The sequence below is a fragment of the Mus pahari genome, chromosome 8 (genome assembly GCF_900095145.1).
Source record: "Mus pahari chromosome 8, PAHARI_EIJ_v1.1, whole genome shotgun sequence".
In the NCBI taxonomy this organism is placed as follows: Eukaryota; Metazoa; Chordata; class Mammalia; order Rodentia; family Muridae; genus Mus; species Mus pahari.
Genome location: NC_034597.1, coordinates 85,105,007 through 85,120,106, shown reverse-complemented (window position 1 = coordinate 85,120,106; position 15,100 = coordinate 85,105,007). Strand labels below are relative to the sequence as shown.

At 35.3% G+C, this 15,100-nt stretch overlaps 1 protein-coding gene across 1 annotated transcript in view; it reads left to right on the top strand.

The window, feature by feature from the left end:
• Positions 1-15,100, top strand: part of Klhl1 (kelch like family member 1) — a 363,866-nt gene that overhangs the window by 111,579 nt on the left and 237,187 nt on the right. Inside the window, exon 2 of the mRNA XM_021203301.1 lies at positions 4,915-5,097. Coding sequence (XP_021058960.1) covers positions 4,915-5,097 — 183 coding nt within the window. The remainder of the gene's footprint in view (positions 1-4,914; positions 5,098-15,100) is intronic.

Here is a 15,100-nt window from a genome sequence, read left to right as displayed (position 1 = left end):
CACACACACACACACACACACACACACACACACACACACACACCAGTAATAATTACAGAAGAAAATTAAGAAAAGGTACATATTAAGAACTCAACTATCAGTGGTTTCAGGTTTGTTTCAAGAGTCAAAAACAGACATTAATGAGTGAAACAGCTCTTTCAGGACAAATGTTTATGAATTAAAGTAGGTTATATTTATATAATGAATATCTCAAGCTATCAGTCAATAATTATTTTAATTTTTAACTTTGCTAGGTTGATGATTTTATCATGAACTAAATTTGAAACAATTTTATAATCTGATTTTTAAAAATTGTATTTATTATATTTTCTAAAGTTTTACCTAAGCTATAATAAAAGTAAATTAAAACATTTATTCATTCTCTTAATGTGTTATCTTATTATAAAGACCTAAACGATTTGAACTTGAAGTACTATAGTATAATATGAAGAACTGACCAAAGCAACCTTTTTAATTTAATACTTAGAGGGAACATTTTTAAAGATATAATCTGTATTTTCTAAAGTTTTAAATGTTTATTATCGCATTGTAAACTTTGATTTTGAATGGGAATAAAACTAAGCAATGTAGCTTCTTTTGTAAGAAACAGGTGTTCTGGCCTGGAAAACTCATTCTTAAATCTCATCCTGGATCAAAGGTTGATGTGCATTAATCCTACCCAAGTTTGAGATTAGGAAATGATTTATGAGAATTGTACAAGAGAAAATCATATTGAACCAACATAACCATTTATCTGACAGATCAAAGACCTTGAAGAAAATGACTTATTTCAAGAAGTGTAGAAAAAAATAAAAATGTGAAAAAATTTTAGAAAAATGAAAGTCTAGGTGAAAACTAATACAGGGGGAAAATGTCTTGACACTCAGCTTTTCTTCTCTGTCCTTATTTTTATTGTTTTAAAATTTCTTAATATAAAGAACGGCATACATATATACAAAGAAAGCTGTTTACTTCCACCCTATATATTCCTCCAACTGTTCCAACACTACACAGTATAATCATTACTATTGTTTTACGTTTTATTTAACTAACTCACAGTGTTCCTCTTTTTCTGTCCTTACCATCTACTTTAGCATTTACTAGTGGTTGCATTCTTTAAAAAACAAACAAACAACAAAAATAAAAACACTTTTTAAACTCTACCATGTCAACTGTCAGTAGGTCATAAGTATGGGGTGGAATCTTAAGATCTATGCCTAGAATGCAGCTAGCTTGATTTTCTACAGATTAGTCTAAAATATGCAACCCATGTCTCAGCCTATATTTTAATTAATTCTGAAATATCACTGGGATTTAAGCATCTGTCACCCAATTTATTTAACAGTGAAGTCTCCATTACTTGGGTTGCTTGATGAAACTTAGTGAGTTGTTTCTTGATAACATTCACGAAAAACATGAAACCTTCACTAAACATAAAACTTTCACACTAAAGAGAATGTCATTAAACTTTTAGAAAAGTTCTGATAAAAGGTTGCAGGTGGAACCATTTTATACACTCTGTTTCAAACAAATCTAGACTCTTTCTACAGGGCTATGGTTAAAATCTTCAAGTTTAGACATGTATTAGTCATGAACTGTAAACACAGTACTAGAAGCATCAGGATTTCATTGGAGACACGTATAATGTATTCCTGACTCAGGTTTCTTTGCTCCCTGTGATCTTATAGTGTGAATCTGATAGACTGACAAATGCTCCTTGCAGTGAACTTTGTGAATATCTACACAGTATGCTTATGCATGGAAGTTCATTGCTATGATACCTACATGTATCTGATTTTCAAATCATGTCCCAAATCATGATGCTGCTCTGGAGGAAAAAAATTAAAGACAAATATATGGCATAGAAAAACTTGAACTACTTTCAAATATTTAAATGGAGACATGAAAACTCTTTGAAAACATGTATAAATGAGTAATGTTGATAACAAATGACACATACTACTACTACTAAAGCTCCATGTGTATTAGGTAATCCATGGATTCTTTTGGAACTTTGATAAACATAAACATTTTCTTTAGTTGATATCTAAGAAAAATAGACTTACTTTGTTTCATGTTGTGTGCTAGAGGACCTCCAATCATGCTGCATGGTCAAGTAATGTAATCATTTTCTTCTTAATCTCAATAGGGATAGGGAAAAGTTTCAATTGATATCACATTTGCTTATGAAGTATGAGCTAGCTTTTTACAACTAAAGTGTATTTATGAATTAACTCAAAATTGTTTGTGGTTTATGAGATTTTGATCAATGTATTTCATTACTTATATTTTTCTTACTGTATTGAAGTCTATGGCCTATTTCAAGATTCTTTTCTATTTATTTTTATTAGATATTTTCTTTATATACATTTCAAATGCTATCCCGAAAGTGCCCAACCCCTCCCACACACACACCCCTGCTCCCCTACCCACACATTCCCACTTCTTGGCCCTGGCATTCCCATCCTTACAAATTTTGGTCTTGTTGACAAAGTTGGGCAGCATCATCTCACTTTTTTTCATCAAATTCTAAAACTATTTTCTTGTAGTTTTTGAATTGGATTTATTATTAAAATAGTTTTAACATAGTATGATTTTTATTGATTATAGAACTTAAAAGACAATATAAAGTTAATTTAATTGAAGCATTATCACACAAGTTTATGAGGCATAATGTGACATTTTCACATGCAGAACAAATGTATTGAGAAAACAAGAGGAATAAGCATATTGAGTCTGTCAACCATTTATTTCTTTGAGAAAGAATCAACTGATAATTTGATGCACTAGCAACAGCCATTCTGTGTGTAAAGATAGACATAAAAGTTAGTCCTATGTCTTACATTTTTATACTTACTTTATATTTAATGGCAGATTTTTTTCCCATCACTTTCTAGCCCTTCATGTGCCTAGCCTCTTACCACTGCCATTTTACTTTCATATTGTATGAGGGATTTTTTTTTTAATTAGAGACTTCATGTAAGTAAAAAATTTACTGCGGTTGCCTTTGTAAGATTGGATAGTTCTCTTAATGTATCATCTTTGAAGTATACTTATGTTGCCCAATAGGATGAAAAGAGTTCTTATTTTTATAGAGGGATATCATTTTGTTTGGTACCTAAGCCAAAAAAAGTAAATACATTTTAGTATACAATGTCAATAAATTTTATAATAAATACATAATGAATATACTATTTCTGTGACTCTTTCCAATTTAGTAACTTGATACTCTGCTATAGAAAATCTATCATAAGTCACCTTTTAAGACGAGAAAATATCTTTCTCTAATTTATGTCCTGCTTCCCAAAACAGGTAATTTTTATTAAACTGGTTTCTTTTTTTAAAAAGAAAATCATTCCAATCTTCTTCAGGGCCTTCAATTCTTCCCCCTATACCCAACTCTTCCATAAGAGTCTTTAACCTCTGTCCAGTGTTTGACTTTTGGTATCTGCATCTATTTTAGTCAGCTGCTAGGTAGAGCCTCTCAGAGGACAACCATGGCAGGCTACTGTCTACAAGCCTAACAGAGCATCTCTAATATTGTCAGGGATAGGTGCTTCCTCACAGGATGGGTTTCCACATGGACCAGCTATTGGTTGTCCAGTCCTTCAGTCCCTGCTCTATTTTTATCCCTACATTTCTTTTAGATGGGATAGATTTGGGGTCGAAAGATCGTTGGGTGGGTTAGTGTCCTTATCCCTCCTGGGGTTCCTGCCTGGCTACAGGAGGAGGCCTCTTCAGGTTCCATGGCTACAGTATTAGGCATCCTGGCTCGGATCATCCAGATTGACTTCTTGGAGCTTCCCTAAGTCCAGATCTCTGGGACTTCCTGGGAATTGCACCCACCCTGTGAAGCAGAGCGGTGCCTAGAAATTGCACCCAGTGGCAGATTTACATTCATTCTCCAAGAGCTCTAAACATCTCTCCCGTCTCCCCCCCACACACCTGATCTTGCCCCCTATTTCCTTCCCTCTCCCCACTCTTACCCACTTCCCTCCCTCCTTCTGCTTCCTATGTCTATTTCATTCCCTCTACTAGGTGGGATTCAAGCATCCTCACTTAGGACTTCCTACTTATTAACTTCTTTGGGTCTATGGGTGTATCCTGTATCATGGGTATTCTGTACATTTTGGCTATTATCTACTTGTCAGTGAGTACATACCATATATATCCTTTGGGTTTAGGTTACCTCAATCAGGATGATATTTTCTTGTTCCATCAATTTACCTGTAAAGTTCCTAATGCCTTATTTTTAATAGCTGAATAGTATTCTACTGTATAAATGAACTAAAATTACTGTATCAATTCTATGTTGAGGGACATCTGGGTTACTTCTAGTTTATGGCTATTATGAATGAAGCTGCAAACAGAGTTAGCTAATCTAGATGCCTGGGAGCTCTCAGAGACTGAGCCACCAACCAAAGAATATATAGGGACTAGTGTGAGGTCCCTGGCTCATACATAGAAGACATGCAGCTCAGTCTCCATGTGAGTACCCCAAGATGTGAAATTAAGGCTGTCCCTAAAGTTCTAACTTGATCTTGGTATCCATTCCTCAAGAGAGCTGATTTTCCTGGCCTCTAAGTGGGGAACATGCACCAGGCTGAAATTTCTGAGGGGACCTACTATCTTAGCGAAGAGAAGGAGGATGTGGGAAGGACTCTGTGAGAGGGGAATCAGGATCCAGGATAGCATTTGGGATGTGAATATATACTTATGTGTGTGTGTGTGTGTGTGTGTGTGTGTGTGTGTGTGTGTGTATGTATGAATGATTTTATATACTTGTTTTTCATGATAATGTCTGAAAAAAAAGCTCCCGAAATTGCTGACCTAAATTTATGAAAGACATAAATTTCTGGACCATTACTGACACTTTATAAACATCATCTTTTCTCTTGGGTGTGTGATTTACAGGTTGACAGCGACCAATCATTCATTGACACCTCAAAGTGATTTGGATTCCAGTAGCTCTGAAGAATTCTATCAAGCTGTTCACCATGCTGAGCAATCATTTAGAAAGATGGAGAATTATTTAAAGCAACAGCAGCTCTGTGATGTCATCCTGATAGTTGGGAATCGAAAGATACCTGCTCATAGGTATGAGAGTTCCAATTGTATATCCATATTTATAAAACCTATAGATTAGTTTTTAGACTGCAGAATTTGTTAGCATTATAATATGTAGAAATTGTAATTTCTTGACATCTTAGGTTGTTGCTGCTCATTTATTTTACATTCAGGGGAAAATTAACATATCATTTTAATTATTTAACTACTAATAAAAGAAATTTAAAGATTTAATATAATTATTTTTATAACTCTTTTATTAACTGCATATATTATATGCTTTAGTAATTAATTCTGAGTAACCAATAATTCATTGATGTCACATTAAGAGAACAAATTAAGCACTCTCAATTGTGGTGATTTTACCAGGAGCCAGTCCAGATTTGAATTCTCTGCTTCATGAAACCAGTGTTGTCCATCCTCTCTCTGTTGCATTAGTCTGAATCTGTGCCTACCAGGAAAAAAAAAGTTGTCATGTGAATCTTTCTGCACCTGTGTCTTTGTCTCCTCCTGTGTGTGTCTACCATGTGACTTTGTCTGCCCCTCACAAAGGGTTTTATTCTTACTATAATAAATAGCAGAAAATGTATCCTCTAAGGAAGGAATCGGGTATTTTATAGCAATCTTTACAGTTTTACAAGGATCAAATTACTGTCTCCAACTCGTTCCACCTGATCCAGGTGACAAACATTATTTTTTTCAACTAGTATTCATAAGTAGTATATCAATTATTGTGGTGGATTTTAGAAAATTGATTTTAATATCCATATTTGCTGTTTTCAACCAAAAATACACAGCCCTATCTTTTAATTTGTTTGACAAAAGATTTGTCTATCTTGTTAATTTTCTCAAAGAACTAGCTCCTGGTTTCATTGATATATGCATCATCCTATTTCTTTCTAATTTATTGATTCCAATCCTGAGTTACTTATTTCCTGCCTCCTACTACTCTTCAGTGTGCTTGCTGCTGCTTTTGCTTTTTCTCTGTCTTCTCCTCCTTCTACTCCTTCTTATCCTTCTCTTCCTCCTCTTCCTTCTTCTTCCATCCAGCATCATTCCAGTGAACTTTTAAGTTGGGGTATGAGAACTTTAAAAATTCTTCTTGGAGGCACTACTTTCCTCTTAGCACCACATGCATTGTGTCCTATAAATCTGGTGTGTTATACCTTCATTTTTATTGAATTCTAGAAAAATATCTAATTTCTTACTTTAGTTCTTCCCTGACCCTGGGACCATTGTATAGAGAGTTGGTAAATTTCCATAAGTGTGTTGGCTTTCTGGTGTTTCTGTTGCCATTGGTGTTCAGCTTTAATGCATGGTGGTCTGATATGATATAACATGCTATTTCAATTTTCTTTTATCCATTGAAGCTTGTTTTGTGACTGACCATATCATCAATTTTTGGAGAAGGATCCATGAGTTGCTAAGAAGAAGGTTTATGCTTTTTTGGGGAAGGGTGACATATTTTATACTTGTTTGTTGGTTTCATTTGAATCACAATATCTGTTATTATTTCTCTGTTTAGATTTGTCTAGATGAACTGTCAATCAATGAGATTAGTATGTTAAAGTCTCTCACTATTAATATGTAGGATTTGATAGATAATCTAAGTTTTAGCAGTGATTCTTTTACAGATGTGGCTACACTTTTGTTTGGGGCATAGATGTTCGGAATTAAGATATTGTCTTGATACTTTTTTTCCTTTGAGGAGTAGGAAGTGTCCATTTTGTCCCTTTTGATTAATTTTGGTTGAAAATCTATTTTATTTGATATTAGAATAGCATTCTAGATAGCTTCTTGGCTCTATGTGCAGGGAAAACTGTTTTCTAGCCCTTTACACTTAAGTAATGTCTATCTTTATTGCTGAGGTGTGTTTCTTTTATGCAGCAGAACAATGCATCCTGTTTTCAAATCCATTCTGGTAGCCTGTATGTTTGTATTGTGAAATTGAATCCATGGATGTTGCCATATATTTATGCAAAGTGATAGTTAATTCCTGTTTTTTGACATTGGTGACATTGGTGTATATACTGGCTAGTTCTGTGTCAACTCGACACAGGCTGGAATTATCTTAGAGAAAGGAGCTTCATTTGGGGAAATGCCTCCTCGAGATTCAGCTGTAAGGCATTTTCTCAATTAGTGATCAAGGGGAGAGGTCCCCTTGTGGGGGCCATCTCTGGGCTTGTAGTCTTGGTTCTATAAGAGAGCAGGCTGAGCAAGCCAGGGAAGCAAGCCAGTAAAGAACATCCCTCCATGGCCTCTGCATCAGTTCCTGCTTCCTGACCTGCTTGAGTTCCAGTCCTGACTTACTTGGTGATGAACAACAGTATGGAAGTGTAAGCTGAATAAACCCTTTCCTCCCCAACTTGCTTCTTGGTCAAGATGTTTGCGCAGGAGTAGAAACCCTAACTAAGACCGTGTGTGTGTTTGTGTGTGTATGTGAGTGTGCACATGTGCTCGGGTGAATATGTGTTTGCATGATTGTGTGTTCTTCCCTTGTTTTTTTCATATAGAATTACATATTTCCTGCTTTTTCTTGGATGTAGTTATGTTCCTTGGGTTTCAATTTTCCTTCTAATATTTTCTAAAGGGCCGGAATATATATATATATATATATATATATATATATATATATATATATATATATTTGGACTTTTCTTGAAATAGCTTCTTTTCTCCATCTATGGTGATTGAGAATTTGGGTGGTTATAGTAGACTAGGTTGGCATGTGTTTTTTTGTTTTGTTTTGTTTTGTTTTTAGGTTATAAGATATCTTTCTAAGCTCTTCTAGCATTTAGAGTCTCTGTTGAGAAGTCGGTATAATTCTGATATATCTGCGTTTGTATGTTACCTGGCCTTTTCTCCATGCCAGAGTTAATATTCTTTCTTGTATTTTTGATTATTATGTGAATGGAGGATTTTCTTTTCTGGTTCAGTCTAACTGGAGTTCTATAAGTTTCTTGTGTGCTTATTGGCATATTTTAATTTAAGTAAGGAAAGTTTTCATCTATGAATTTGTTGGGAATATTTTCAGGACCTTAAAGCTGGGACTCTTCATTTCTTCTATTCAAATTACTCTTTATTTTATTTTTCATTAGTTATTTTATTTATTTACATTTCACATGTTATCTACCTTCCCAGTTCCCCCCCCCCCATAACATCCCTATCCCCTCCCTGCCTCTACATGGGTACTTCCCACCCACTTCTGCCTCAGTGCCCTAGCATTCCCCTACTCTGGGTCATCGAGTTTCTACTGACTCCCTTCCCAGTGATTCCTGATAAGGTAATTCTTAGCTACATATGCAGCTGGAGACATAGGTCTACCCATGTGAACTCTTTGGTTGGTGGTTTAGTCCTCGGAAGCTTTGGGGTGTCTGGTTGATTGATATTCTTGTTCTATGTGGTTACTAAGTCTTCCATTGTGGTCTCCCTGTGCTCAGTCAGATGTATGCTGCATGCATCCACATGTGTTATAATCAGGTTCTGGCAGAGCCTCTCAGGGGGCAGCTATACCAGGCTCCTATCAGCAAGCTCTTCTTGGCCTCAGCAATAGTGTCTGGGTTTGGTGTCTGCAGATGCAATGGATCCCTAGGTGGGGCAGGTTTTGGATGGCCATTCCTTCAGTTTCTAACCCACTCTTTATCCCTGCATTTCCTTTCAACAGGAGGAATTCTGGATTAATATTTTTGAGGTGGGTGGCTGGTCTCATCCCTCAACCAGGGGTCATGTCTATCCTCTGGATATTGTCTTTACAAGATTGATTTCCTTTTTGTTGGTATTTCAACTAGTGTCCTCCCTGTTGGATCCTGGGAAACTCTTGAGTCTCTGGCATCTTGGACTTTCTAGTGGTCACTCCAAGTTCCCCTTCACCCATTGCTACACACCTCCTATGAAAATCCTGACCCTTGGTACTTTTCCCTATCTCCTCCTGTATCTGAACCAGACCCCCTTTTCCCCTCCTCCTCTTCTGTCCCTCCCAAATCACTCTCTCCCTCTACTTCCTAAGATTATTTTCTTCCCTCATATGAGAAGAACTGTAGCATCCGTGCTTTGGTGTGGTCTTCTTTTTTCTTGGGTTTCATATGGTCTGTGAGTTGTATTGTGCATATATTGAGCTTCTTTTTGGCTAATATCCAATTATCATTGAGTACATACTATATGTGTTCTTTTATGTTCTTTTTCTGTCAGATTTTTCTTTTATATTTGAATCTAAAATTTCTTTGAGTGATGTATCACTATTTCATCTTCTGTACCTGAGATTCTCTTATTCATCTCTTTTATTCTGTTGGTGATGCTTACATCTGATTCTGTTCCCTTATTTCTGCTTTCGTCCCTAGGTTTTCCTTATCTAGGATTCCCTCAGTTTGCATTGTTTTGTTTGTTTGTTTGTTTGTTTGTTTGTTTTTAATTGTTTCTATTTCCATTTTCATAGTTTAGTTTATTTCCTTCACCTGCTAAATTGTATCTTTCTTTATATCTTTAAGAGATTTATTCATTTCCTCTATCACCTTTATAAGATTAGATTTAAGTTCATTTTCTTTTCCTTTGACTGTGTTAGGTTATCCGAGACTTGCTGTATTAGTATATCTGTGCTCTGAAAGATTCATCTTTCTCTGACTTTTACTGATTTTGTTTTTTTTAGAGGTCCTTTAGCCATTGTGATGGCTTTGTTCCCTGTATGTTCCTGTTGTAATAGGTATTGGGAGGGGGGGTTAACTTCAATGGTCCTGATGTGGCAGGCCTCTGATAGGCATCCTTGTGAAGTATACTTGTGGATCAGCAGGTTGGTATGTTGTAGGACTTTCAGGTCTGATAAAAGTTGGCAGACAGGTGACTGGGAGATAGAGTCCCTGGGGATAGCAGGCTGCTCAGGATAGTTTGAGGGTGTCCCAGAGGTCTCAGTCAGCAGGAGAGTTGTGTGGGGAATAGAAAGTAACCTTTATGGTTCAGGCTCTGCAGGTCTGGTGATGGTGGGTGAAGAGGTGGGGGGAGAATTGTGTCTTTAAATTTGTGAAAGTGTATATATATATATATATATATATATATATATATATATACTTTGAAGGGAAAAATGAAAGGGAGAAAGTATGTCATATTTAAAGTTTAAAAATTATTTTTAAAATACTCATTTAATTCATGTTTTGGCATTACTCGAAATTCTAAAATGATTATGGGGGATATACAGTAAATATATACTTTAGGGAAATCCATTGTATCAATTGAAGGAATTTATGATTTTATGTTTATTGTTTATTAGAAACCGAATGTTTGCGCATGTACCATCTGGTCATAAAGTTATTTCAGAGAGAACAGGGACAAAAGACAAAAATGAAGCATTAGATGTCATGTCCTTAAAAGTATCCAGTTTAGGTGTCATAGCTTGAAATAATGTGCAATAAATTTCAAGCTATGAAAGATGGTAAATTAAAATTTAAATGATGAATGAATACAATGAAAATGTTTTACCAGGATTAAAAATTCTATGGTCTGAAATCTTAATTTTCTAGATGTATCAAGTTATGTTTTCTTTAAATCTTCATCCAGGCATAAAAGAGAGAAAATTATCTACCTGAGAGACCTTGAATAACAATAAGAAATTTGGGGTTTGAAATAGTATTAATAATTAATTAAAAGCTAACACAGGTTTTTGGGGGACATGTAGTACTAATAAATCAAATAGTAGTAATAATCATTGCAGGCACCAGAAGCTATTTAAAATTCATGATCTTGGTTGTGTATCTGGCCCTGATTGACACAATTTGAGCATTTCTAAAAAGTAAAGGAAATCTTTTTTTTCCTCCTTTTTAAAAAACATCATAAAATATAAAACAAAGTCCTGGAAGGTTTTAATTGCACATGATATACCATCGATAATTGGTAACAATAGAATGGAAACTCCAAAACTATGGGAATATATGTTATCTATCTTCAAAACACATAGGATTACCATAACCTATGGTTATGAATACTATCTTTGAAGCATTATAATACTGATCAAGAAGAGCACAAAGTAAATACACAGACGAAAATATCAGACGGTCTGTGAAGCTAGAGTATTACCCTACCGCAGAAATAAAAACTGTGAAGATAAAGAGGAGAGGGGAGAGATATTATATAGACTGGCTTGGTAACACTGGAGCACAGAAAACAGGTGTGCAACTTTATGTATAAAATGTTCTTAGAAGAAATGAAAGTTTACAAGAACAGAGGAACAAATTAATCAAAGTTTAAACCTCTTCTCCTTCAGCCTCCTGAGGAGATAGAGGATTTACTTGATGCACATAGACATACTGTGCTTCACAGGACAGCCTTTTAGGCCATGATGTGGTAGTATTGGTTACTGTTGGCTCCATTACTTGTCTAGAGGTGAGGATCATGTTGGCAGAGGAGGACCATGTGCAAGGCCCAATGAAGCTTTTTGGAAGAAGTGTCCTTTTTCCTTTGCCTTATGTTAATACCAATTCAAGATGTATGGGCCTTAAAAAGAGGACATAGACGTAGAATAAACTAAAATATATGTTAGTGTTGTATTTAACATAGAAAGAAATACAAGGAAACTTTTATGTCATTTGGATGAAAACTAATGGCACAACAGCAATTCTAAATAAGACAGTGTGAATGTAAGAAAATTACAGGCAGTACACTGAATTTAGTATAAAGACAATCAAATGCTGGTAGAACATTTGGACAATGATCTTTTCTTTTTTTACAGGCACTGCAGTAGTACAGTAAAATTTAAAGCTATCATACAAATTATTAATGCAGTGCTAAAAAAAAGTGATTTTGCAAAAGTGAACATTAAAGCAAAGCACAGATATCCACAAAGTCTACAGCAAAGGGCAGGTCACAAAGTAGACAGAAGAGAAATCACTGAATAAGAAATAAAGATGAGATAAAAAGTCTGCACTACTCTACCTTAAATAAAAGTAGGTTAAAAACATGGAATACAATTGAAAAACCATATGAAGTTCAACAAGAAGAAAGACCTAAGTGTGGATGCTTCAGTGCTTCTTGGGAGGTGGAACAAAATATTCACAGGAGGAAATATATAGACGAAGTGTGGAGCACAGACTGAAAGAAAGGCCATCCAGAGATTGCCCCACCTGGGGATCCATCCCATATAGCGCCAACTGGACGCTATTATGGATGCCAAGTAATGCTTGCTGGTTGGAGCCTGATATGGCTCTCTCCTGAGAGGTTCTGCCAGAGCCTGGCAAATATAGAGCCAGATGCTCACAGCCAAACATTGGACTGAGTGTGGGGTCTTTAATGGAGGAGTTGGAGAAAGGACTGAAGGAGCTGAGGGAGTTTGCAGCCCCATGGGTGGAGCAACAGTGTCAACTGGCCAGACACCCCCTCCCCCAAGCTCCTGGGGACTGGACTACCAACCAAATAAAACACGTGCAGGGATGACACAGTTCTGGCCACATATATGGGCCTGAGGTGGTTCGATTCCCTAGTGTAGGGAAATGCCAGGGCTGGAACGGGGGAGTGGGTCAGTGGGTGGGGGTGCACCTGCAGAAGGAAGGAGGATGGATGGGATAGGGGGTTTTCCAGAGTAGAGACCAGAAAAGGGATAACATTTGAAATGTAATTAAAGAAAATATCCAAAACAAGAAACAAACAAAGAAAAAGATTATTTCTGTTCAACTGCTTGCAGAAGTCAAAAGAGGGCACTGCATCCCCTAGAGCTAGAATTAGCATGTGGTTGTGAAACAACTGACTTGGGTGCTGGGAACTGACTTGGGTCATCTGGAAAAGCAGTCTTTGCTTTTAACTATTAAGACATATCTGCAGACCCTCTTCACAAATCTAAAATGAGGCACTAAATTAACAACCTTGATGAAGGTGTTTAAATTTGTGGTGCTTTTAAAAAAAGATTTATGTATGTACATACAGTGTGTTATTCCCTATGGTATTTAAAATTCAACCAAATGTAGAAATCGGGAATGTATATAGGATATAACATGTTATTTAAGGATAATTCAAGAAAAAGCTTCAAAAGAAAAAAAAAAGTTGGAGGTTGACTGTGTCTAACACCATAATAAATTAAAGTGGAATAAATGACTCTTTAATAGATTTAGAACTACATTTCAGTGACTCCCAAATAGAGATTTTTCTAAGTGGCTGCATTTATTCAGTGAATCAGTTTTTGCTCCAGCTTTCCCTACATTAACTGAAGCTAAATATCCACGTATAAAGATGTTAACTTTTGCCAAGTGTTAAATCTAGATTCTAATTCAAGTCTTTTGTGTCAGTAAATCTGAATGCAGAATTAATCTTTTCACACTGCGATGACTGAGCTGGCAGTATTTTCCTAGAGCTGATACAGATCTTATTTGATGATTCAAACTTGCATAATGTAGGTCACAAAATATTTTGTTCTTTAAAATATGACCTGCCTGTAATACAAACTTAGTGTGTAAGAACACGCTGATTTAATTTATGTTGAAATACTTGTTCCTGGAATGATGCCCAACCATCTCTCCAGGAACAGGTATGATGTTTATGGAGACAATGACTATTTATCACCTGATGTTTATGGAGACATTTAAAGCTTAACACTTTGATATAACTGATCATTTCACATTCATGAATTTCATTGGGTTGCAGTAAATATTTGGATATCTCTATGCTTTTTAAATAAAATTAATAATAATTACTATTACTATATGTGTGAATATTTTTGCATACATGTATGACTGTGTACTACATATATGCTTTATATCTTCATAATTCAGAAGAGGACATCATATTCTCCAAAATTTAGCATCCTGAAAGATAAGAAAGCAGGTATGAGCCATTTGGGCTGAATTTAGGTTTATAAAACTAACAATAAAAAAATTCAAAATAATTTTTATACTGGTATATAAAAATTGCGAATTATATATTTTCATTAACTGGAAAATGAGGTGCTGTGCAAAAAATAAATGACAATTTAAACTATGGGGTACTCTAAATTTTTAAAACACATTTTATGAAACACAGTAGGAAATTAATTGGATGAAAAGATGAGGATATGAATGCAAACAGTTTGTGATCTATAGTTTAAAACGGTCAACCTCACTATTACATAAGAGTAGAATATTAAAGTAAAAGTAACTATTAAACTTAATACAGTCTAAATGATAATGAGGTAATTGCTATCATCCATTTAAAAAAAATATTTTATGATTTATTGTAGAGGAAACTAAAAAAAATATATAATAAATGAAATCTAGGAATCCCTTTGTCCTCAGAGCTACACTAAAATAAGCCTAAACAAAACATTTTCTACTATTGATAGGAGATTGATGCTTTCAAGAGAAATAACAAGTATTAGAAAAGAGAGTAAATATAAGTTTTTATTACCAAATACACATCATGTATTTAAATTCTTGTTGAAGTAGAATGGAGCAAGGAATTATCATACTGTAATTTGATATAATATTCATTAAATGTTACAAATGTGTTTGATGATCAATTAGTGTTGGTTAAAGGAGGAAATCATGAAGTCGTATTACCAAAGGTAATGTGTAGCTTAGTTTTTAATGACTCATTGGGTACATGTTATATTATACTTTCGAAAGCTATGTTTTCATTATGTAGTTTATTTTTAATTCAATCCTGGCAACAATTTCATGAATATATACAATTCATTGCCACTATATTCATTCTACATAACCCTGGCTTTTTTCCTCTCTTGACCCTTCCTTACTTGGTCCTTCATTTGATCATATTCTCCACTTCAAATTTGCTTGTTTTCACCCATTGAAGGTAAATTAGTGTTGCATATATGAGTACAATTAAGAAAACTAGATCTGGAAGATCTATCAATAACTACATCAGGGAATGAAATGATAAACATAGCTCTTCCTTAGAAACAATTAACTACCAATACTTCCTCAAGTTCTCACACTCCCACCATCACAAACCAATGTTGGAATGTTGAAGGACACATGCCTTGCCTTGCCTTGCCTTGCCTTGCCTTGCCTTGCCTTGCCTTGCCTTGCCTTGCCTTGCCTTGCCTTGCCTTGCCTTGCCTTGCCTTGCC